This window comes from Mixophyes fleayi, chromosome 9, assembly GCF_038048845.1.
Source record: "Mixophyes fleayi isolate aMixFle1 chromosome 9, aMixFle1.hap1, whole genome shotgun sequence".
In the NCBI taxonomy this organism is placed as follows: domain Eukaryota; kingdom Metazoa; phylum Chordata; class Amphibia; order Anura; family Limnodynastidae; genus Mixophyes; species Mixophyes fleayi.
The window spans coordinates 25,830,753-25,855,696 of NC_134410.1; the positions used below are offsets into that span (position 1 = coordinate 25,830,753).

General features: G+C 43.2%; 1 protein-coding gene across 7 annotated transcripts in view; it reads right to left on the minus strand.

Moving 5' to 3' along the window:
• The window catches only part of LOC142102285 (estrogen-related receptor gamma-like), a 42,213-nt gene that overhangs the window by 7,923 nt on the left and 9,346 nt on the right, over nt 1–24,944 (minus strand). Inside the window, exons 2-6 of one of the 7 annotated variants that reach the window (XM_075187047.1) lie at nt 23,240–23,438; nt 15,933–16,306; nt 2,807–2,923; nt 1,577–1,696; nt 1,308–1,469 (exon numbers count right to left, since the gene is read on the minus strand). In XM_075187047.1, coding sequence (XP_075043148.1) covers nt 1,308–1,469; nt 1,577–1,696; nt 2,807–2,923; nt 15,933–16,306; nt 23,240–23,438 — 972 coding nt within the window. Of the gene's footprint in view, nt 1–1,307; nt 1,470–1,576; nt 1,697–2,806; nt 2,924–4,967; nt 5,020–8,475; nt 8,886–8,981; nt 9,003–15,932; nt 16,307–17,355; nt 17,427–23,239; nt 23,439–24,944 lie in introns of those variants that run through there. The other 6 variants (XM_075187049.1, XM_075187048.1, XM_075187054.1 and 3 more) reach the window with 6 other exon arrangements.

The following is a 24,944-nucleotide window of genomic DNA, read 5'->3' on the forward strand; positions in this document are numbered from 1 at the left end:
CCCTTCCAATGTTGCCCCTATAACAACACTCTAGGGTATATTTACTAAACTGCAGGTTTGAAAAAGTGGAGATGTTGCCTATAGCAACCAATCAGATTCTAGCTGTCATTCTGTAGAATACACTAAATAAATGATAGCTAGAATCTGATTGGTTGCTATAGGCAACATCTCCACTTTTTCAAACCCGCAGTTTAGTAAATATACCCCTTTGTATATGAGTGGGATTCTTGTAATAGCACAAAAGAGTCAAAAAATTACTTCAAAGTCCAATCTGTTATCACTTAACGGGTCAACCCCTTTATTCATTGCAACGTGCTTGGTCAATCCTAATTTATGTCATAAATAAATCATAAGGGGGTATTGGGACTGTCGTTATTAGATGTGTCACTACCATTTTATTACATTGATGTAATTGTGGATATAAATGCACTTTCCTATAAATAGCACCTGGTTCACAGTAAACGTGCCCCACTGGATGTGTAGGCAGACTCCTGATTTCTGCTACATTCATGTCTAGATCTGAGGTAATTTTTTTAGGCTAAAAATGCTCTGCAGCAACCCACTAAATAAAAGGGTCCCCCAAATGCTCTTGAGGCTTTGAGGCAACTCCAAAATCTTGTTTTTTTGTATGTGACTGATATATGAGGCTCAGGATTCCCCCTACGATTCAGCAAAGAAAGCCTCCATCCACCCAGCTTCTCCCATCAGAGGAAGTAAACTTGTGCGCCTCCTGTTGACACTATTCCATGCAAACATGCACATTTCTGCAAAAATCGGTGGGCGTCACTGTGGCACAATGGTCAGTATTGCTGCCTCAAAGCATTAAGGCCACGGGTTCAGTACATGGATTTTGTAAGTTTCAGTGTTCTCCTCCTATTTGCATGTGTCTCATCCAGGTGCTCTGGTTTCCTCCCACAGTCCAAAAACATATTGGTAGGTTAATTGGTTCCTGACAAAATGGACTTTAGTGTGTTTGTGTGGTAGAGACTGTACGCTCCACTGGGCTAGGGATTGCTGTGAATGATTACAATATTATCCGCAAGGCACCGTGTAATACGTTGGCACTCTATAAATAAAGTAAAATAATAATAATAATGTAACAACATGTATGTTATATTTTATACTCAAGACATGTAAGGGAGAACTATCACCTAAATTCAAATTACTGAAATAATATGTACAATTCAATATAATTCTATATCCCCATTCACGCTGCTTGAAAAACTTGCTTAGTTTTGATGACATATTGTAACAGATGACATCAAATGATTAATGTACGGCATCCATAGGACGTACGAGGACTGTACCTGGTACGTGTTTGGCCCAGCCAATGGTGATGAGCAGCTCGCGGTTCATTAGCTCACAGAGAGTGGTCAGTGTGCGCAGATTGCTGTCTGGAAGATCGAGGTCAGGACTGGCAAATACCTCCCCGGGTTCAACCAAAATCAAATGAGACACCACTTTGTTTGCTGTAAGAGATCGGAAAGAGCAGAGTCAGCATATCCTGGATATGTGTAGGTCCCATTGTATGTTACATGTCAACAGACTTAACTCCCTCATGTTCCACAAAACCTACTTGTCTTCTTCCCTATGAAGGAATGATGGATAGTGTGGTAAGAGCAAGCGTCCGGGGCCTCCACCTCCACTGGACGTCTGTACTTCTGTCTCCCGCCTCGCACCCGATCCAGCCTCACGCCTAGGAACAAGAGTTTCATGTATGTCAACAAAAACTGTCTTGTGTGACCAAACATCACGTTCCTGCATCATGATTTTAGTGATCAAGAATAGGCCAAGTAAGCGGATAGAGAAGATTAGACTTCATGTTGGACGTCACCCATAAGAACACAGTTCCCTTAAATTCTGCATATATTTAGGACAAATGGGGTCACAATAATTCCCATTTGGGGCCCACTGTTGGTTTCTACGTGATAATCAGCAGATCCAGGAGGAACATAGTGAGAAATGGCACAATGTTTATGGAGTTCAGAGAGTGTGAAGGCCGAATCCCAGGTAACGCAGTGTTACCAATATTACCGTACACTTGTAACCAGTCATGTCACCAGAGTCATACAAGGTCTCCGTGATTTCTCTTTATGTTTTATTTCAGTGAATTACCCCTAGGGAAGGTGGTCAGGTATAGTTCACTCACAATACATATATGACCCATATACTCAGACCTCATTAATCCCCACACATGATATTACAGGTACATAAAGAGCCCTCCTCTGTCAATATATCTTCATTTATATCATTTATTTTATTCATATCTTCAGGGGCAGCATGTTGGCTCAGTGGTTAGCACTTCTGCCTCACAGCACAGAGGTCACGATTTAAATTCCCAACGATGGCCTTATCTGTGTGGCGTTTGTATGTTCTCCCCGTGTTTGCGTGAGTTTCCTCCGGGTGCTCCGGTTTTCTCCCACACTCCAAAAACATTTTGGTAGGTTAATTGGCTGCTATTAAATTGCCCTTAGTCTCTCCATCTAAGTGTGCATATAGTAGGGAATTTAGACTGTAAGCTCCATTGGGGCAGGGACTGATGTGAGCGCGTTCTCTGTACAGCGCTGCGGAATTAGTGTCGCTGTATAAATAGATTATAATGATAATTTATCCTGCAACAGCCTTTCACTATACAGACACCTATTACACCAACCATTTATTTCAATAGAAATTAGTAGAGTCAATACAGCTGTAAAGTGTTTAATCACGGTTAAGACTCAGGAAAATTGCCGGCATGAGCAGATCTCCCTTCCACGAACACTCCTCCCGCAGTGACATATACGTCCATGTTGCTCAGGACACTTACCTTCCTTCATCATCCCAACTTTCAGGCACTTGTGGAAGCGGCAAGCTTGACAAGACTTCCTCCGCCTTTTAGTGATTTCGCAGTCATTCACCACAGGACAGCTGTACTCAATGTTACCTGAGAGAGAGAGAGAGAGGTAGAGGGGTTATATGGAGTAATCGGAGGATCTGTGTTTAAAATGTGTTCACAATATAAACTATACCTTAGCTAAGCTTAATTCTTTTACAAAACAATGCGCTTGTTTTAATTAAAAAAAATGATTCACTGCTGGATTAAAGCATATTTTTCTTATGCAAAGTTTTTCATATTTTTTTTACCAAAATCTCTGCTCCTTTTCTCTCATGCCCCATAGAGATGTGATCAAGAATGAGCAGAGATTCCTCACCGAAGTGGCCAGCAATATACACAGCCGGACATAGAGGCGACGTCCAGCAGCACAGTTGAGACCAATTGCCCCCCCCCCCCCCCTCCTCCCAGGTCTCGGGATGTATCCAGCTAGCTGTGAGCACATAAATACCTCCTGTTACTCTTACTGCCCTATAATCGAGGAACGCATACACTAAACCAGTGGTAGCCAACGTAATAGATTTTGGAGGCCTCACTTGTTCTACAGAGCCAAAGAATATTTTTATGCTACATTTGTAAATTTGAATTTGTCCAAAGTGCATTCATCAGAGGCAATCTATACTTACAACTCAGACAGATGGTGTTTTGGGGAACAATGATATTTTGATCATGACAACAATTAACATAAAACTTATTGTATAATAATAATTTTATAATGAAATGTATTCAGCTTGCACCATAACATCACAACGCTACCTGATCAGATCCACATCACAGCAGTTACATAATTCAGTACTGTCTGATCTTACATTATTCTGCCACCAATACAGAATTGATAGGTTCATAGCAGGTGCTTGAAAGGGAGGTGTTATCCTGAAAGGAACAAATACAGAGAAATCCCCCAGCACACTGCTATAATCAGCAAAGGAGCTGCTATTTCTACCTGTACATAAAAATGCAGAAGTCTCAGTTGCACACATTTGCAAATGTATGTTAAGCCCCCCGCCACTCCACGGCGCTTCTGCTAATAGGGTGATCCTAACTCTAAACAATGAAAGTCCCTATATTGGCCCATACATATGTGTTTTTAAATTGAGAGCTAACTTACCAAGAGGTACACGAAGCCTCCAAATAACAATACAGCACCAACACTCCCCCTCAGCTACTGACACTAACATGCCTCTCAAACAAACATACAGAAGTGGAAGTTCCTCAATCAATTTACACGTTATTCTGCCAACACTCACACATCCACGTATTCAATAAACGAAACCCTGGACCACAGATTCCCTAACATCTATATATAGTCACAGAATGTTCCATTGCACAAATTTCTTTGCTATATGAGCTTTGTTTCACCAGTTTTTACAATAAGTTTCTATTTTCTATTATTAATACAATTATTATTAATATATACAACACCTAAAATGTTAATGTTTAGTTCATTTCTGAAACAAACAGGTATTCTTTAAAAAGTTAGGGAATCTAAAAATGTTCTTTAAAAGGTCTTTGATGGAACAACAATCCAATTTTCCACAATGCAAACTCTTTATTTAGAATAAGAAGAGTTGGCAGAGGGGATGCATTATACCTTATCATTTCAGTGGTTATTAGTGTGTAATATGACATCAGAATTCACCAATTATAAGCTACTAGCTGAAGTACCAGACGTTGCCCAGGTTTAAATCTTAAACTTATTAAGTTATCAATGAGTTGGATGTAACTGTTAACATATTAAAAATAATTAGCAGCTAAGATGTCATCCAAATCTATCCAGTAGAAGGCTCAGAACAGGCTCCCGGGTCAAAGTTCTGCCCAGCGTACACCAAAGGGAGGTCCGTCCAGGAGCTTAACCCCGCTAGAACCTGGCCAGAATCCAACTGGACCACAACCTGTTGGTTTCATCCTATCCTGTGCAGAGGTGTCCGAATACATAACCAGACAGACAAATAAACAAGCAGACCAATGATTTGCATGTATAAGATAGCTTCATATTCTTTGTTTATACAGCTATTATGTACAGGAGATTATACATATATTAGCATCCTTTATTTTTTTATTACACCTTTGAGGTGGAAATGCTCAAATCAGGTACCTGTCCTCCCAAAGGCTACAATGGTCCAGCACTGCACTCATACAGCTGTTTGCTGTATATAAACAAATGAGAATTTCATGGGGTAGGGAATCGACAATCAGCTGTGTGTATGAAACAAGCCTGCTTTAGTAGGAGAGATGACTGCGGAGCTGGACTGAAAACAAGTACAACAGTGCAGACCACGAGATTTTATTGTACTTCACCCAATACTACATTTAAAGATTTGGATGATGTTTGGATGATGGGCAGCACAGTGGCTCAGTGGTTAGCACTTCTGTCTCACAGCACTGGGGTCATAAGTTAGATTCCCGACCATGGCCTTATCTGTGTGGAGTTTGTATGTTCTTCCCGTGTTTGCGTGGGTTTCCTCCCAAACTCCAAAAACATACTAGTAGGTTAATTGGCTGCTATCAAAAATTTACCCTAGTCTCTCTCTCTCTCTGTATGTGTGTGTGTTAGGGAATTTAGACTGTAAGCTCCAATGGGGCAGGGATTGATGTGAGTGAGTTCTCTGTACAGCGCTGCGGAATCAGTGGCGCTATATAAATAGCTGATGATGATGAAGGTGATGTTATATCATAATAGAACAGGCCTGGCCAACCTGTGGCTCGCCAGGTGTTGTGAAACTACAAGCCCCAGCATGCTTTGGCAGCAGATAGCCAGCTGATTGTTGGCAAAGTATGATGGGACTTGTAGTTTCACAACACCTGCAAAGCCACAGGTTGGCCAGGCCTGTAATAGAATATTACATCTCACAAATACATTACTAGAAAAATCTGTCAAATGTGTTTGTTTCATTCACCAATGCAGAAAGAAAAACAATTCATCCTTCCATCTTTCCCTTGTATTCTAGTCAAGACACCGCAAAACCTTAATTCATGAACTCATTATCTCCCGCATAGCAATTCCCTTCCACCCCCAAGAACAATTGATCCAGTGCTCAATGGTAGACCCAGGCACTTGGATATTATTGTGATGCCTTTTTCTATCTTGTGCATGCCTATATCTTTTCATTGACTGCTCTTTGGTCTTCATTTTCACAGCTTTCCTTCAGAGTCTCAGTATGACCAATGTTATTTGAATTAGGGGGGGGTCTTTGATCCATAAAAGATGATTCACAGATAGAGGCTAATTGAAAGCCAATTGTTATCTAATCTGTGTAAATTTAGAGCTTCCACAGCACAGGGGTTGAATACTGCGGCGAGCAGCATTTTTCAGTTTTTATAAAAAATAAATAAAAAAATCTGCAGACAAATAATGAAATGTGAGTTTGAACATTTACTGTAAGAGCCTACTGGTTAGCAATAAAAATACTGCCTGGGAACAATCTGTGTGTCATTAGTAATACAGACAAATCTGTTGACCTTTTAGCTAGGTTTGCAGTCAGTGTGTGCCTGATTCATTAAGGAACCTTATTCCCATTGTGTGCTGTATTCTGCATTAAGTTGCTTTGCGTATGCGCAGAAACGGACCTTACACTAATGAACGCAAATTCCTGCAATTCAAGTTCTAACGCAAGTAACGCTTCCGACAGCCTATGACTTGTAGTGCGGAACGGTTGAGGGGGGGGGGGGGCGTATGCACGTAGGCCATGTACTGTACCGTAGGGGCGCACCATGGTCAAGTGCACTCACATTCGGCCAATTCAAGCACTGGGCATCTCCGAGACAGGTGTACATGCCTATCTATAGTGATGACTGACACGTATGCACGCCAGAACATGTGTTTGTAATTAAGAGCAACTGTAAAAATGCATTTTATGTACAGTAAGCACTAATAACTTCCTGATGTATGTATTACAAGTTAAAAAAATATATACATAAAACGTATTTCTATTAATGTTTATAGTATTAACAGGTGTATTTAATATATTTTTTTGTGTGCATTCTGGTGAGACTTTATATTGCACATATGCATCGTGTATATCACGTCTGTCTGCATAAGGAAAGTGCCGTATAGGTAGAGTGTACTAATACCCGTATTCAAATGGAAATGTTTCTTCAGATCCCCCTGCACTTGAAAACGGAAGGAAGTGCGGACAACTTCCATTTATTTTTTAAAAAGAAATGCAAATTGCGTTCCTTGATGAATCAGGCCCTGTATGTGCCACGTGTGCAGTCAGGACACTGTTAAATTCTGTCTACATGAAGCAAATACATTTCCAATGCAATAACAAGTGTGATAATATTGCTGCATAATGTTTCTTTATCATCATCATCACCATTTATTTATATAGCGCCGCTAATTCCACAGCGCTGTACAGAGAACTCACTCACATCAGTCCCTGCCCCATTGGGGCTTACAGTCTAACTTCCCTAACATACAGACAGACAGACTAGGGTCAATTTGTTAGCAGCCAATTAACCTACTAGTATGTTTTTGGAGTGTGGGAGGAAACCGCAGCACCCGGAGGATACCCACGCAAACATGGGGAGAACATACAAACTCCTCACAAATAAGGCCATGGTCGGGAATTGAACGCATGACCCCAGCGCTGTGAGGCAGAAGTGCTAACCACTAAGCCACTGTGCTGAATATAATCAACCCATCTTATCAGCCCATAATAGCTTTCTGCAGGTGTGAGTGGTACCAGCGAAGAGATCTAGGCAGTGATTGCACCAACAACATCTGTAGGATAGATGGAGGTACTGCATGTGAATCAAACTGCGTCTAGAGGCAGTGCTATTAGGGGGGGGGGGGGTCATTTGGGGTGAGCTCACCTCCCCATCACCCCTCTTTTTTTGTATCCTCTTACTCGCTTTTCCTCGGCCTTCCCTTTTCTCCTCTATAATGTTCCTCTTTCCCATATGTGTCTGCTCTCTCATTTATTGTACTTTGCTATATATTGGAAAACCATTAAAATAAAAAAATCTTTCTATAATATAAACGTGTAGGTGTAGGATCCATTATTAATTTTAAACAACATATTAAAAATTAGTGATACAACCAGTATAACAGAGAACATATAACCCATATAAAATGTGCTAAAATAACCTTATTTTAACATATCAATATAGATTGACTTATTGATGGATTTTAGCTGCGTCCATGTGATTGCAGTGTTCTGGGGTCAGTTATGTAGTTAGACACACGGCTTCCTAACCCCTCTTATCACTGTTAGGGACACAATATGGGGAAAATATGGCATAGGGGAGAAGTTTCTCCTGACATGTCTATGTGTAATAATGCTGTATACAGACATATAGTGACAGTAAGAGGAAGACAGATGTAAACATGATATTGATGCTCATCTCTCTCCTCCCCGATCCCCCTTCCCCCCTTCATTCCTTTGGGGTATCTTCAGCTTATTTAATTACGAATGAGAATAAACAGAGAGAGGAAGTGGAGGAGAGGCAGAGCCTGGTGTCCCCCCTGGGGGGCCCGTGTTAGAATGTGAAGGGCCGCTCTGCCACTCAAAGGCTGCACACACTAATGAATATTGACTGCTCTCTTTTGCCTGACGGATTCCTCCCCGGGTCCATGTGTGAGGATGGAGAGGGGGACCAACCCTGTGGAAACTTGGTGTAACCTCCCATCAATACATCAATTAGCTGTTGGTGCCTCAACGGCAGCGCGGGATTAAGGAGTTAATCCAGAAATTATTCTGAGTGACTGAACCGGATCGGGGAGTGGGGGGGGGTTTGTTAAGTGGGCACATGAAGGGTCATTTATGGAAGTAGAAATGTGCAAATCCACAGCGCAAATGCTCTGTTGTGACATCACGTGGCTATTTTTACACCTGTTATTATGTGAAAGTGCATGGATTTGAGGAGCAAGATAGCAGCTTCTAAAGGGGTGCAGGAGTTTGCAGCAGCCGATAAGCGGAATTGGACAGGTCGAGGCTGTTACTTGCATTGTGCAGAGTTTGGCGGGATGGGATTATTTGAATGAGGTAAAGGGGTTAAGAAGGCACATTTACAAGGGCGTCCTCTGATTTCTGGGAGAGGTCACAGATTTTTTCTCCTTACAAAAGGACCTGAATTTTCTGTCGCTTCTGAGGTGACGAGATCTCACCTATATACTTGGATGGGTTTTTGACCTCCCAGTTGCACCTCTATGGGTAACCACAGTTCTAGGTGTACTTCCAGCAATCTAATAGAAAGCTTCAATCACCCAAGAGTGACTTGTAATAAAGTCTTAGGGCTAGATTTACTAAACTGCGGGTTTGAAAAAGTGGAGATGCTGCCTATAGCAACCAATCAGATCCTAGCTTTCATTTGTTTAGTGCATTCTACAAAATGAAATCTAGAATCTGATTGGTTGCTATAGGCAACATCTCCACTTTTGCAAACCTGCAGTTTAGTAAATATACTCCTTAATGTCCCCTCAGGTTTAACTTCAGCTATAAAGGAGGTGAAACAAGGATTATTTTACAAGACAAAGGTCTTCACTGATGAAGGGGAAGAAGTAACGTGGAATTTGGTTTGATTTGAATGTGATGTCTTTTTCCCCGTTTTCTACTATGAGCAGTTTTTCACGGTCCCCCCCCCCCCCTGTAAATCTGGGTATAGATTGATTTTACAGGGGTGTGTCCAAAGAGGATGAAGTGGGCGTGCACCTTAAAAGTAGGTAAGTAGGTGCACAGAGAGCCGCAATGCTGGTCTGCTATTCGGAAATTAGCCGTTTTCCCCCTTAAGTGATCAGCAGCAGGTAAAATAGAAGAGAACCCTTTAAACAACGTTAACACTGTTATCTGTAGATAGCATAGAAAAACAAACAAACATCTGAAATGCAGGACTTTTGCTCTCCAAACTGATCAGACCCGATCATTACAATCTGATCACATCTGTCAAAGGCAAATTGCACAGATCTGATCAATGAAAGCTGTGAATAAGCACTGGAGAATGGTCTGGGGGTTAATTTAAACCTCCCAGAACTGGAGGTATGTAATGAATTTGCATCTGATTGGACAAGACATGACGGTTACCCTATTAGGCCCTACATTCAGTTGACACATCTAGTCACAGCAGCTTCTGTTCCCTGGATGGGTCCATTTGTCCTATAGAGTGTGAGCTTGCGAGCAGAGTTCTCTTACCTCTCTGTCTGTATGTATTACCCAGTATTGTCTTATTAATGTTTGTTCCCAATTGTAAAGCTCTACGGAATTTGCTGGCGCTATATAAATAAATGTTGATGATGATGATTACCCTGAAACAACATGAACAGCAGCTCTTTTCTTGTAGCTCTGGGATTCCCACATGAGGAACCCTCATTAAATAGCTACACCAATAGTTATTATACATGGGGCTGGTTCCCAAACTGGACACCAATCTGCCATCATCATCACCATTTATTTATATAGCGTCACTAATTCCGCAGCGCTGTACAGAGAACTCAATCACATCAGTCCCTGCCCCAATATAGCTTACAGTGTAAATTCCCTAACACACACACACACAGACTAGGGTCAATTTGTTAGCAGCCAATTAACCTACTAGTATGTTTTTTTTGGAGTGGGGGAGGAAATCAGAACACCCGGAGGAAACCCACGCAAACACGGGGAGAACATACAAACTCCACACAGTTAAGGCCATGGTCGGGAATTTAACTCATGACCCCAGCGCTGTGCGGCAGAAGTGCTAACCACTGAGCCACCGTGCAGCCCACTCAACTGAACTCTGCACATTCAGAAATTAAGCTCCACTAATTCTAATGCAGACATGCAGCAAGTGCAGTGTTGTCTTGTTGAAAATGGAAACTTAGCTGACTAATTTGCTCAATAGAAGGTATGGAGCCGCTCTGGGATACCTGTTGGCTGATCCGCATCACATGTCTTATCTGAACGGTGAACAGGCTCAGTCACTGTGAGATCTCTCACAGAATATATGATTCATCTATGATGAGAGAGCTGAACCTGGTCAGTCAGGGTCTGTGAAGACCAGTTTTGTAGCTCTCTTGCTAAATACTACAACCAGTATATCTAGATCGAACGACATGTTTACTGATCAATCAGTCTGATCTCTGTCCTAACCATTTGCAAGATCCTGTTACCAATAAAGGGACACAGTACCTCAGGGGTTAATCGCTGATGGACAGGATGACACAGAAGCCATCTAATGCCTTTTCCCTTTCACTGGCCATATTGAGCTTTCACACGCAGATCAATGAGATTATTCAACCAATTTAAGGCCTTGGCTGACTCACATAAAGATCCATAACCTTCCAAGGGGAACAAAACTAAGTGAAATCTGGATATTTGCCAGTGTGTGACTAGAGAATACACCTTGTTTACACCTGTCTTTATCACCTCATAAAATAAATAAATAAGTATCACCTCACCCCAGACTCTTCAGCATGTAGCTATCACCTCAAACCAGGCTCTTCTGCTTGTAGCTATAACCTCACACCAGGCTCTTCTGCCTGTAGCTATCACATCACACCAGGCTCTTCTGCCTGTAGCTATCACCTCACACCAGGCTCTTCTGCTTGTAGGTATCACCTCACCGCAGACTCTTCCGCCTGTAGCCATCACCTCACAGCAGACTCTTCTGCTTGTAGCTATCACCTCACCGCAGACTCTTCTGCTTGTAGGTATCACCTCACCCCAGACTCTTCTGCTTGTAGGTATCACCTCACCCCAGGCTCTTCTGCTTGTAGCTATCACCTCACCCCAGACTCTTCTGCTTGTAGGTATCACCTCACCCCAGACTCTTCTGCTTGTAGCCATCACCTCACCCCAGACTCTTCTGCTTGTAGCTATCACCTCACACCAGGCTCTTCTGCTTCTAGCTATCACCTCACAGCAGAATCTTCTGCTTGTAGGTATCACCTCACCGCAGACTCTTCTGCTTGTAGGTATCACCTCACCCCAGACTCTTCCGCCTGTAGCTATCACCTCACAGCAGACTCTTCCGCTTGTAGCTATCACCTCACAGCAGACTCTTCTGCTTGTAGGTATCACCTCACCGCAGACTCTTCTGCCTGTAGCTATCACCTCACACCAGGCTCTTCTGCTTGTAGCTATCACCTCACAGCAGACTGTTCTGCTTGTAGGTATCACTTCACCCCAGACTCTTCTGCCTGTAGCTATCACCTCACACCAGGCTCTTCTGCTTGTAGCTATCACCTCACAGCAGACTCTTCTGCTTGTAGCCATCACCTCACAGCAGACTCTTCTGCCTGTAGCGATCACCTCACACCAGGCTCTTCTGCTTGTAGCTATCACCTCACACCAGGCTCTTCTGCTTGTAGCTATCACCTCACACCAGGCTCTTCTGCTTGTAGCTATCACCTCACAGCAGACTCTTCTGCTTGTAGGTATCACTTCACCCCAGACTCTTCTGCCTGTAGCTATCACCTCACACCAGGCTCTTCTGCTTGTAGGTATCACCTCACCGCAGACTCTTCTGCCTGTAGCTATCACCTCACAGCAGACTCTTCTGCTTGTAGCTATCACCTCACAGCAGACTCTTCTGCTTGTAGCTATCACCTCACAGCAGACTCTTCTGCTTGTAGCTATCACCTCACAGCAGACTCTTCTGCTTGTAGGTATCACCTCACCGCAGACTCTTCTGCTTGTAGGTATCACCTCACCGCAGACTCTTCTGCCTGTAGCTATCACCTCACACCAGGCTCTTCTGCTTGTAGCTATCACCTCACAGCAGACTCTTCTGCTTGTAGGTATCACCTCACAGCAGACTCTTCTGCTTGTAGCTATCACCTCACAGCAGACTCTTCTGCCTGTAGCCATCACCTCACAGCAGACTCTTCTGCTTGTAGGTATCACCTCACAGCAGACTCTTCTGCCTGTAGCCATCACCTCACAGCAGACTCTTCTGCTTGTAGGTATCGCCTCACCGCAGACTCTTCTGCCTGTAGCCATCACCTCACACCAGGCTCTTCTGCTTGTAGCCATCACCTCACAACAGACTCTTCTGCCTGTAGCCATTACCTCACAGCAGACTCTTCCGCTTGTAGCCATCACCTTACAGCAGACTCTTCCGCTTATAGCTATCACCTTACAGCAGACTATTCCGCCTGTAGCTATCACCTCACAGCAGACTCTCCTGCTTGTAGCTCTCACCTCACAGCAGACTCTCCTGCTTGTAGCTATCACCTCACAGCAGACTCTCCTGCTTGTAGCTATCACCTCACAGCAGACTCTCCTGCCTGTAGCTATCACCTCACAGCAGACTCTCCTGCCTGTAGCTATGACCTCACCCCAGACTCTCCTGCCTGTAGCCATCACCTCACCCCAGACTCTCCTGCCTGTAGCCATCACCTCACCCCAGACTCTTCAACTTGCATCTATCAAATCGTATCAGAAACCTCCACCCATCTCTGTAACATTAACACCCAGCACCTCAGCCTGTATCTGCACTAGACACATTAACCTGTATCTAGCATCTCAAATGAGACACCTCCACCTGTATTAATCACCTTATAGGAGACACCTCCACCTGTAATAATCACCTTATAGGAGACAAATCCACCTGTATTAATCACCTTATAGGAGACACCTCCACCTGTATTAATTACCTTATAGGAGACAAATCCACCTGTATTAATCACCTTATAGGAGACAAATCCACCTGTATTAATCACCTTATAGGAGACAAATCCACCTGTATTAATCACCTTATAGGAGACAAATCCACCTGTGCCTCGTTCCAGACAGTTCAACCTGTATCTATCAATTCCTGTCACACAACTCTGCCTGTATTTATTACCGAATACACTTCAACCCGTATCTATCAAAAGAAATTAGCTCAGCTGGTGTCACCTCACACCAGACATCTCCTCAGTGGCGGATCCAGGGGGGGGCGATCGGGGCATTCGCCCCCCCTAGCAGCAAAAAGCTAGGTCCCAGCCGCCGATTAAAACGGGAGGGGCGGAGCTAAGCGGGGCGGGGCTAAATGTGTGCCAGCCAATCAGAGTGGTCCCAGCCGGCGACCACAACGGGAGGGGGCGGGGCCAATCGCGAGCGGAAGGCGGGGTTAACGCAGGCTAGCCAATCAGAGCAAAGGAGGGGCGTGATTATGCAAAATCGTCCCCCCTAAACATAAAGTCTAGATCCGCCCCTGCATCTCCTACACACAGTTATGTTACCTCAACCTAATAACTTTTTCCTCTCTACTCTCTTTACATCACATAATCCTACTTTTCACGGTTTCCCTTAAATATCTCATCTCTCCTCATTATCCTGCATCTTATTCTCTCTCACATTTTATCTAAATGCTTCTTCAATGCCCAGACAAAAGTACATCCTGTCCTATCAAATGTCGCTTTCAGATATCCTCCACCTCTTTCTATATTATACTCTGTCTTCTACACCAGTACGGACAGGGTTAATGCTGGGACTCCTTAGAACGGTGGATGAAAGGATTTCTCTTCACCTGTTTAGTTATGAAGATTAATCAATAAAGATTTAATTATGTTGTTATAACCTCTGGCCTCGTCCATCAGGGAGATGTCAAATAGTATTGTGTCTGTGTGGACCTGGAGCAGGCAAAATGGCAGCAGGATCAGTCTATAGTTACAGCTATAGACAGGCTGCCAGGTTATTCAATGCAATATTAATATTCATGACAACTCCCCATACGCTCCTTCTCAGCATCAAAAGTTACTGGATAGGACCAACATCTACTGATGAGAGAGCCCTATGTAATGGGTCAGTCCCTCCTAGGACCACAGTGTACTAATGTCAGTAACATGTTTAATGGGTCAGTCCATCCTAGGACCAACATCTACTGATGAGAGAGCCCTATGTAATGGGTCAGTCCCTCCTAGGACCACAGTGTACTAATGTCAGTAACATGTTTAATGGGTCAGTCCATCCTAGGACCAACATCTACTGATGAGAGAGCCCTATGTAATGGGTCAGCCCCTCCTAGGACCTCAGCATACTTATGACAGTAACATGTTTAATGGGTCAGTCCCCTCTAGGACCACAGCGTACTAATGACAGTAATATGTTTAATGGGTCAGTCCATCCTAGGACCAGTGTGTAATGACACTGACGTATTACATGGGTCAGTTCCTTGTAGGTCCAGAGTGTTGTAATGATAGTGATATGTTTATCAAGTCAGTCATTTATAGGACCAGTGACATGTTTATTAAGTCAGTTCCTGCTAGAACCAGAGTGTAATAATAACAGTGAAACACATATATGGTATATATATGATACATATATGGTTTATATATGATACATATATGGTTTATATATGATACATATATGGTATATATATATATATGATACATGTATGGTATATATATATGATACATATATGGTATATATCTGATACATATATGGTTTATATATGATACATATATGGTATATATATGATACATATATGGTATATATATGATACATGTATGGTATATATATGATACATGTATGGTATATATATGATACATATATGGTATATATATGATACATGTATGGTATATATATGATACATATATGGTATATATCTGATACATATATGGTATATATCTGATACATATATGGTATATATATATGATACATATATGGTATATATATGATACATGTATGGTATATATATGATACATATATGGTATATATATGATACATATATGGTATATATAAATCCTGCACTGGTATAACCTTTACATTATACAATAAAGATAATTTTGAATTAAAGGGCTCTGCATTGTTATCTGCTGGTTATAATTTGTTGATACTTTGAGCCTCTAATGTACTCTGCATAACGGGATTCCAGACACCAGTAATGCCCTAACCAGGCAGGTGGTAGTGACACTGTATTGTGAATGGATGTTTCCAGGATCCCTAATCAGGTTTTATACAGTACATTACAAAATAACGAATGTAATGTTCTTTATTTATGTGCTTATCATTTACTAAATATGTCATCTGTATAAAATGCACAGAAGGAAATCACCAACATACATTGAATGCATATTATACTTAATGATAATGATGATGATAATAATAATAATAATATTATACATGCACATATACTCTAGTTATCTTGTGGCTCCTACCTTGTATTGTACGTTTAAAAAATGCTTTGCAAGCCTCACAAGATGCGACTCCGTAATGATATCCCGATGCTGTGTCCCCACATACAAGACACAGTCGCTTGGGGACAGACCTCAGGACACACTGCATGGTGGGGTCATCTCCGAGCGACGGGGGGCTATCTGCAAACAGCTTCTCCCCATTATCAGAGAATGCAAGTAACGCAGTCGGAGAGTCCAGTCCCTGAGACTGTCCCCCAACAGATAGGCCGTAACTACTGCTGGTGTCAGACATTCCTCCTGGGCTAAAATACCCTCCTGTGTCCATCTGTAGCCGGGGGCTGGTGGGCTCAGCTTTGACCTGAAGGCTCAGGTTGTGTGATATCCCACACAGAAACCTAAGAGACAAGCGACAAGGATGTAAAGAAACAGCGTTTATACTGAAATACAGTCATAGGGGTCAATTGCTAACATTTAGGTGCAACATTTGAACTGTAGCACCCAGCAATTAGCAATCAATTAGATCAATTGTCTGATTGGTTGCTGAGGTTCAGAGCAAATTTTGCACCTAAAACGAGTTCTATAATGTACAAAACAACATTTTCAATGTATACTGGAGGTGGTGTTACATCACTGTTCATCAATGGTAAGATCTCACCTAGAGCATAGCATACTTGCCAACTCTCCCGAAATGTCCGGGAGACTCACAGATTCCGGGTAGGTCTCCCGGACTCCCGGGAGAGTATGGAAACCTCCCGCATCTGCCCACTTCCTAGTGAAGTGTGCAGAATTAGTTCCAAAATGTCTCGATTCCATGAGAATTGCAGCATTTGGCCCTGCCCCCCCTGTAAAATGGAGTGGTTTGCATAGCCCCCAAAATGCCCACTTCCCCCAGGCAGCTCCCGGACGCCGTGAGAAAGTCGGCAAGTATGGGGTATAGTGATCAATTCTATCTACAAGGGCCCTGATTCATTAAAGAAAGTAAAGCAGAAAAAAGAAGTAACTGCACCTTGGCAAAACCATGTTACATTGGAAGGGAATTAAATTTAAAATGTGATGACAGATTTATAGTTGGGGTAGGTCCATGTCCTAGATCAACTTTAAATTTCAGTGTAAAAAATAAAGTATTTGTGTGCTACATGAAAAAGCAGCCAGTATTTATCTTATGTGCAAAATAATAAACTAATTTGCACCCCTTGCATAGTAACATGGTTTATCCACAAGAAAACTAGCACAGAGAGATCCCCAGCACACTGCTATAGCCAGCAACAGATCTGCTATTTCTACTGTTGATAAAAATGCAAAAGTCTCAGTTGCACACATTTGCAAATGTATGTTAAAGCTACTCCACGGCGTTTTTGCTAATAGGGTGGTCCTAACTCTAAACAATGAGAGTCCCATATATTTGGGCCATACATATGTGTTTTTAAATTGAGAGCTAACTTACCAAAGAGGTACCCCAGAAACCTCCAAATAGCAATCCAATGTCAGTACTCCCCCTCAGCTACTGACACCAACATGCCATACTTGCCAACATTTTTTTTTCTTTTTCCGGGAGATGCCGGCTGGGACGTGGGCGTGCAGGGGGCGGGGCTGCGAAATCGCGTCATTTTGGCCCCGCCCCCGTGACGGAATGACGCAAATCGCGTCATTTTACAGCGGGGGCGGGGCTAAACGCCGCGATTCCGGGTGAATCGCGGCGTTTAAACTGAATTTTTCCCCCTTCCTATCAGGGAGATTGCCACACTCGTCCGGGAGACTCTCGCAAAATGCGGGAGTCTCCCGGACAATCCGGGAGAGTTGGCAAGTATGCAACATGCCTCTCAGACAAATAAAGAAATGGAAGTTGCTCAAATCAATTTATAGGCTATAGCAGGTGCATGAAAGGGTGGGGTTATCCTAAAAGGAACAAACTTTTGCATTTTTATCTACAGTAGAAATAGCAGATCTGTTGCTGGCTATAGCAGTGTGCTGGGGGATCTCTCTGTGCTTGTTTGTTCTTTTTAGGATAACCCCACCCTTTCATGCACCTGCTATACCCTATAAATTGATTTGAGCAACTTCCATTTCTTTATTTGCCACAAGAAAACTGACTACTTTTTTTTTTTTGCCTTACTTTCCTTAATGAATCAGACCCCAGATCCCCAGGACATAGAGAGGAGTGATATCACTTTATATACCACCAGTAAGATCTCACTTAGAGTATAGTGATCACTTCTATACAACACAGGTCTGAGTCATTAAGGAGAGCAAAGCATAAAAAAAGGAGTAACTTTGCACCTGGGCTAAACTATGTTGCTTTGGAGGGGGAGGTAAATTTAACATGTGGGGACATATTTATAGTTGGGGTAGGGCCTAGATCAACTTTAAACTGCAGTGTAAAAATAAAGCTATCAAGTATTTGTCTGTTTGATGAAAAAACAGCCAGTATTTATCTTATGTGCAAAATAATAAACTAATTTGCACCCTTTGCATTGTAACATGGTTTGTCCCAGAGAACATTTACTCCTTTTTTTGCCTTACTTTCCTTAATGATTCAGGCCCCAGGTCTCCAGTACCTTAGCCAGTGATGTATACTTTATACTATAGAGCTCCTACTTATACCTAGTAAGGTTAGTGGCATATGGATGTTTTGTGCGTAAATAATATTTTTTAACATTAGGAACACTGTTCAGGCTCAGAGCATATGATGTGAATGAGTTCTCTGTGCAGCGCTGCGGAATTAGTGGCGCTATATAAATAAATAAATAGATGATGATGATGATAGTCTAGTTACTGTGAATAAAGCACTGATACAGCCTTATATATACAGCGTGGTGGATGCAACATTGTGTATTATATCTGATAGTCTGTCGAATAATAACACCATATCCAGCTCTCTACACACAGCTCCCCCAAGAAGAGTATCTGAGACCCCAAACAACCTCCTGATTGCCTGTGCCTGGCAGACCCCACTCTGATGAGTCGGCATGGCGACGGGTGAGGGATCGCCCTGATAGGAGAGACAGAAGTGAGACCCTATTATAGAAGATGACTTGAAAGAAGAACCTGTCTCAAACCTTCTTCCCCTGACATCCTGATCAATACCGCTCGATGGCCTTTGAAAGAGATGCTTAACATAGATTCTGTCCATTTGGATGACACCCCCAGGAGAATTTGGGAGGTAGGGACAGGAACCTCCTAGTCTTTCAGAACATCACAGCCCCTATTTTGTTTATCTGAACAGCCAACATGTCATTCTTTCACCGCCATATAGACATGAGATCAGGATCAGACCTGAACGGATCCTCAGTGTACCTGCGGCATTCACCACCACATACAGGTACTCAGGCACTGCAATCTGCACCGCTCACATCCCCCAATCTCTGCACGGCTCACATGCCCCCAATCTCTGCACCGCTCACATGCCCCCAATCTCTGCACCGCTCACATGCCCCAATCTCTGCACCGCTCACATCCCCCAATCTCTGCACCGCTCACATGCCCTCAATCTGCAATCTCTGCACCGCTCACATGCCCCCAATCTGCAATCTCTGCACCGCTCACATGCCCCAATCTCTGCACCGCTCACATCCCCCAATCTCTGCACCGCTCACATCCCCCAATCTGCAATCTCTGCACCGCTCACATCCCCCAACCTGCAATCTCTGCACCGCTCACATGCCCCCAATCTCTGCACCGCTCACATCCCCCAATCTCTGCACGGCTCACATGCCCCCAATCTCTGCACCGCTCACATGCCCCCAATCTCTGCACCGCTCACATCCCCCAATCTCTGCACCGCTCACATGCCCCCAATCTGCAATCTCTGCACCGCTCACATCCCCCAACCTGCAATCTCTGCACCGCTCACATCCCCCAATCTGCAATCTCTGCACCGCTCACATCCCCCAACCTGCAATCTCTGCACAGCGCACATGCCCCCAACCTGCAATCTCTGCACCGCTCACATCCCCCAACCTGCAATCTCTGCACCTCTCACATGCCCCCAACCTGCAATCTCTGCACCGCTCACATGCCCCCAACCTGCAATCTCTGCAGAGCTCACATGCCCCCAACCTGCAATCTCTGCAACGCTCACATGCCCCCAACCTGCAATCTCTGCACCGCTCACATGCCCCCAACCTGCAATCTGTGCACCGCTCACATCCCCCCAATCTGCAATCTGTGCACTGCTCACATCCCCCAATCTGCAATCTGTGCACCGCTCACATGCTCCCAATCTGCAATCTCTGCTCCACTCACGTCTCCAACCTGCAATACGCACCTCCCTCATATACCACCAACCTGCAATACGCACCCCCCAGATGCCCCTCCATACCCATAATAAAACACATGATCTTCTTGACATCTTTCCCAAGAATTCTGATGACTTCACCTTGTCATCACTCTTATGTATGTGTATAGGACAAATATTTATGAGATGCCCTTCACATCCAATGTACCCCACAGATGTCCACTCTGCAATTACATCACTCCTGAATACCCACCCTACAATCAAACATGTGCTACACCCCAATGACCTCTCTCTGTCCCGCCCCATACACCAGCTTCATATCTTCCCAAGTGCAATAACTGCACCCTCACCCCCACATGCTATCAGTGCATCGTGCTCCCCTCTGCATTCAGGACACCCCTCAGATGCCCCCACTTGTAATTGTAGTTTCCCTTCCACGTGCTATAATTGCCCCCCCCCCCCCTCAGATGTCTTGCCTCTGCAATTCCCTTGCAGATGCCCCACCCCCTGCAGTCAGCGCTCCGCCCCTTGAAATGAGAGCAGCCGACCTGTTATTCAGTGAACGCACCTTAGTAAACTCCCTGCAACCAGTTACTTCCACCAGAGAAGTTTGTTGTCACCACAAAAACAATAAATGTTTAGTTTTAAACACGTGATATGATCTGTACAAGAACTAAGGGCTGTGCTGAGCTGGATGGCCATTAGCCAACATGGTGTCCTTACAACCTGAGCTAGGGGTTGACCTAGATGCCATTGTACTTTGGACACATTCCTTTCCCCCTTTCCAGGGGGTAACTAAACATTAGTGGGCTACATAGCAAATTTTTGTAAGTGCCTCTGTGAATCCCCCTAGGGTGAAAAAAAGACATATTAACATAGAGCTTCAACAGGGGCTAAGGCCAAATATCTCTCTTTACCTCTCATATGGTGACATGTCATATTACTACTTACTACTGTCCTGATTAGGTCATGCCTAGCACTAGGCATGACCCCGGGAACGCCCACTCTGACATGAACACGCCCCTAATACAATGCAGCCACACACTCACTTTCGGAAGAGACGTGGGCATGTCCCGATATGGACATTGCAACTGTTGGGAGGTATGACAGGAGTTCACTTTAAGAACATATGTCATTCTATACCAGTGTTGGCTAACCTGTGACACTCCAGGTGTTGTGAAACTGCAAGTCCCAGCATGCTTTGCCAATATATAGCAGCTTATTGCTGGAAGGGTATGCTGGGACTTGTAGTTTCACAACACCTGGAGTGTCACAGGTTAGCCAACACTGTCTATACCAATGACTTAAAGTGTACCCTTCACTCTTCACAGTGGTGGCAGGTAGCTTTTTTTTTTTTTTAGAGTGAGGCAATATTCATGAGAACGCGGCCTATCAATCCAATAGTGACCGCACTTTAAACCATACTTGCCAACTCTCCTGGGATGTCCGGGAGACTCCCGAATTCCGGGTAGGGTATCCTCTCGCATCTGCCCACATCCTAGTGAAATGGGCAGGATTAGAGCCACTATGATGCTTTTCTTAGGTAGTCGCATCCGCCCCTGCGGTAAAATTACGTGCAAGCGTCATTACGTCTGGTGCGGGGCCATAATTGACATGATTCTCCAAGCCCCACCCCCTCCGTACATACCTCCCACCTCCCCTCTCGGAGGGGAACATCAAAAAGTTGGCAAGTATGCTTTAAACAGATGACTGATTCTATGTGAAGAATATTTTCAAACAAAAAAAACTTTGATTACATTACATGAAACATTAATTTAAAAAAAACAACAACACAAAGCCGATGTGTCAGTAAGTGTTACAATATCAAGAAGGCTGGGTGCCACATTCCTACACTGCTTATTCCTCTAGCACCCCTTCCACCCAAAATGTGGATTCATCTAGTTCCCAGACAGACTAAGTGCTGAATGCCTTGTGCGTCTATGTTTTTACATTGTTGCACTGTGAATATATGAGCATTTATAGACGTGTATAAATCTATCCGTGAAGAAAAACCGATTGTGTCATTAACTGGATAATCTTAGGATCTAATACTGAAGGAATTTCACTAATTGGTGATCTGTAATTGGGTCCAATGCATATGTACTCGACTGTTGTCCGTAACGTTTATATTTTAAAAGCTTCTATCATTTTCTCATACAAGTTTAGTATTTTTATTCTTGATTCTGGTGGGAACTTCCCAGAAAGCGTACCCAGGTTTTTATTCGGACTGCATATAAGTGTAATCTCATTATAACACTAGCATTGTCCAATTTCTGACATGCTCCATCCATACACAAATTATAATATGTATATAAAAGACAAGTAATCAAGTAAAATATTAGTGAAGGTTTCAGATATTTTCGTGAACTATTTTAAACACTGCTACAGTTATCTCTTTAACATCAACATAGTTCATTTGTTGTGTTCTAAAATAAAAGTAATAATTTATGTCACAATAACTAATATTGTGTACTATGAGGCTGGCATATCTTTGCTTTACTTTGGCATTTAATATGATCAAACATTACAGCATCAGACCATATAAAGAATTCCTATAATTGGCTGCAAGATTACCCCATACGGTGCCGCTAGACTAGCTGTTGAGAACCTGTGGCTCTCCAGGTTTTGTGGAACTACAAGTCCCAGGATGTCCCGTAAGTCTTCCGGGATATGTAGTTCCACAACCGTTGCATTAGATTGGACACAATGTGTTTCTCATTTATAATCCTGTAAATATATGCAAAAAATAACATTATATAGAGTAAAACCTAACTTTTACAAACCCGCATCCTGACAACTCATTCTTCACATAACAGTATTATGTCAGATCAGTGGATGCATTTAACCCAATAAATTATATAACAAATGTTGATACCCCAAATTCTCCGGGCTTTACCCACAAATCTCAGAACATGAGGGTATCCCTCTCCCCAAACAAAATTAACTTGAAATTAAGCAGATTTTGGTTCATTCAGTGATCATACATAACCTAGCATGTCTTGAATGATCTCTTTTTTTTTATGTTTTGTGGGGGATCCACACAGAACAGCCTCCCAGCAGAGGTGGTAATATGCAGAACAGGCTGGTTACTTACGAAGCAGACGGATACTTCTCCTGCTGGCTCACTGGTATATCCAGCCAGGATAACTCTAAGTAATCCATGTGAAGGGGAGCTGTAGAATCCTTATGGACAGACAAGACCCCAAGCTGTGAAGTGTCTCCTGCACACTGAGATGGGAGAGCCGGACCACTCACACCCCCTCCCTCCTCTCTGGATTTGCATAGAGAGAACACTGTAAAGGGGGGAGATGGGACACATAATTGCAGACACACACACACACACACAAGTCTATAGGGAAATATTAACCTGTTTAATAGTAATAATAATTAGAGTGTGCAAATTAGCATGGTGGATCCATCCCCCAGCGTGCATGCGGTATGATTGTTTATGTCACATTTGACTGTCACTTAGAATCTCATCATTTACACTCAGCAGGGAGAGAACACTGTAGGATTCTACACAGCAATATCATGGGCATCAGGAAGAAGACACGCTCACTTAGGGGTATACAAGTGTAACACTACGGAACAGGGGGGCTATTTATTAAAGGGTGGAAAGCACTAATCTAGTGAAAACTAGAGTTATCGAGATTTCGGGCTTCTCCCTATTTATCAAAGACCACTTTCATTAATGAAATAAATGTGAAATTTTTTTTTTCTATTTTTTAAAATTATTTTTAATTTATTCTTATTTTTTGTGGCATCGGAAGCCCAAGTTCAGCGTTCCAGGTCCACTGCATGTGCGTAAACCTACAACTCTTCCCTACTGGCCTGGTGAAGAGGTATATTCAACCTAAAAGCTGTCAGGCAGTCCCGGGGTAAAATGTACTGATTAATAGCAGCACAGTGGCTAAGTGGTTAGCACTTCTGCCTCACAGCACTGGGGTCAATTCCCGACCATGGCCTTTTCTGTGTGGAGTTTGTATGCTCTCCCCGTGTTTGCATGGGTTTCCTCTGGGTGCTCCGGTTTCCTCCCACACTCCAAAAACATACTAGTAGGTTAATTGGCTGCTATCAAAATTTACCCTAGTCTCTCTCTCTCTCTCTGTCTGTCTGTGTGTGTTAAGAAATTTAGACTGTAAGCTCCAATGGGGCAGGGGCTGATGTGAGTGAGTTCTCTGTACAGCACTGCAAAATCAGTGGCGCTATATAAATAAATGGTGATGATCATGATAGACAATCTTTAATATATCTGCTATTTGATAATTAGACCCACAAAATTACTAAATGGTGCTCAACATCCCCACAGTATACACACAGGCCCAGAACAGCAAACAGAGCTGGTATCCAGCTATTGTGAATGACTGTAAGCTCCTTGGCCAAGATCAGAAATGATCACGTTATGGAATATGTAAACACTGTGCAGTCCCCTCTGAGTCAGTTTGAATTCTTTTATCTATTTATGTCAGATCCACGATTAAGTGACTATGTGATTTCATCCACAAGTTGAAAAATCTAGACATTGGGTTATCTAGATGAAGATAAACCTAATTGCAGGAGAATTTTAGACGTACAGTAAATCCTGGTGTAACTATAACTCGTATATGACTAAATTTCCTACTTTGCTTCTGGGAGATGCGGGGACAAGGTAGGAAACCAAGAGGGGGATTGTTGACACAATTTGTGTGGTGAACGGGCAAGGTGGGAAGTGGCAAGGTGATACCCAAGACAGAAAACACTGAGTGGCAAGGGCACCATCACGCCCTAACCACCTGACATTCACTGAAGTCAGTGGGACT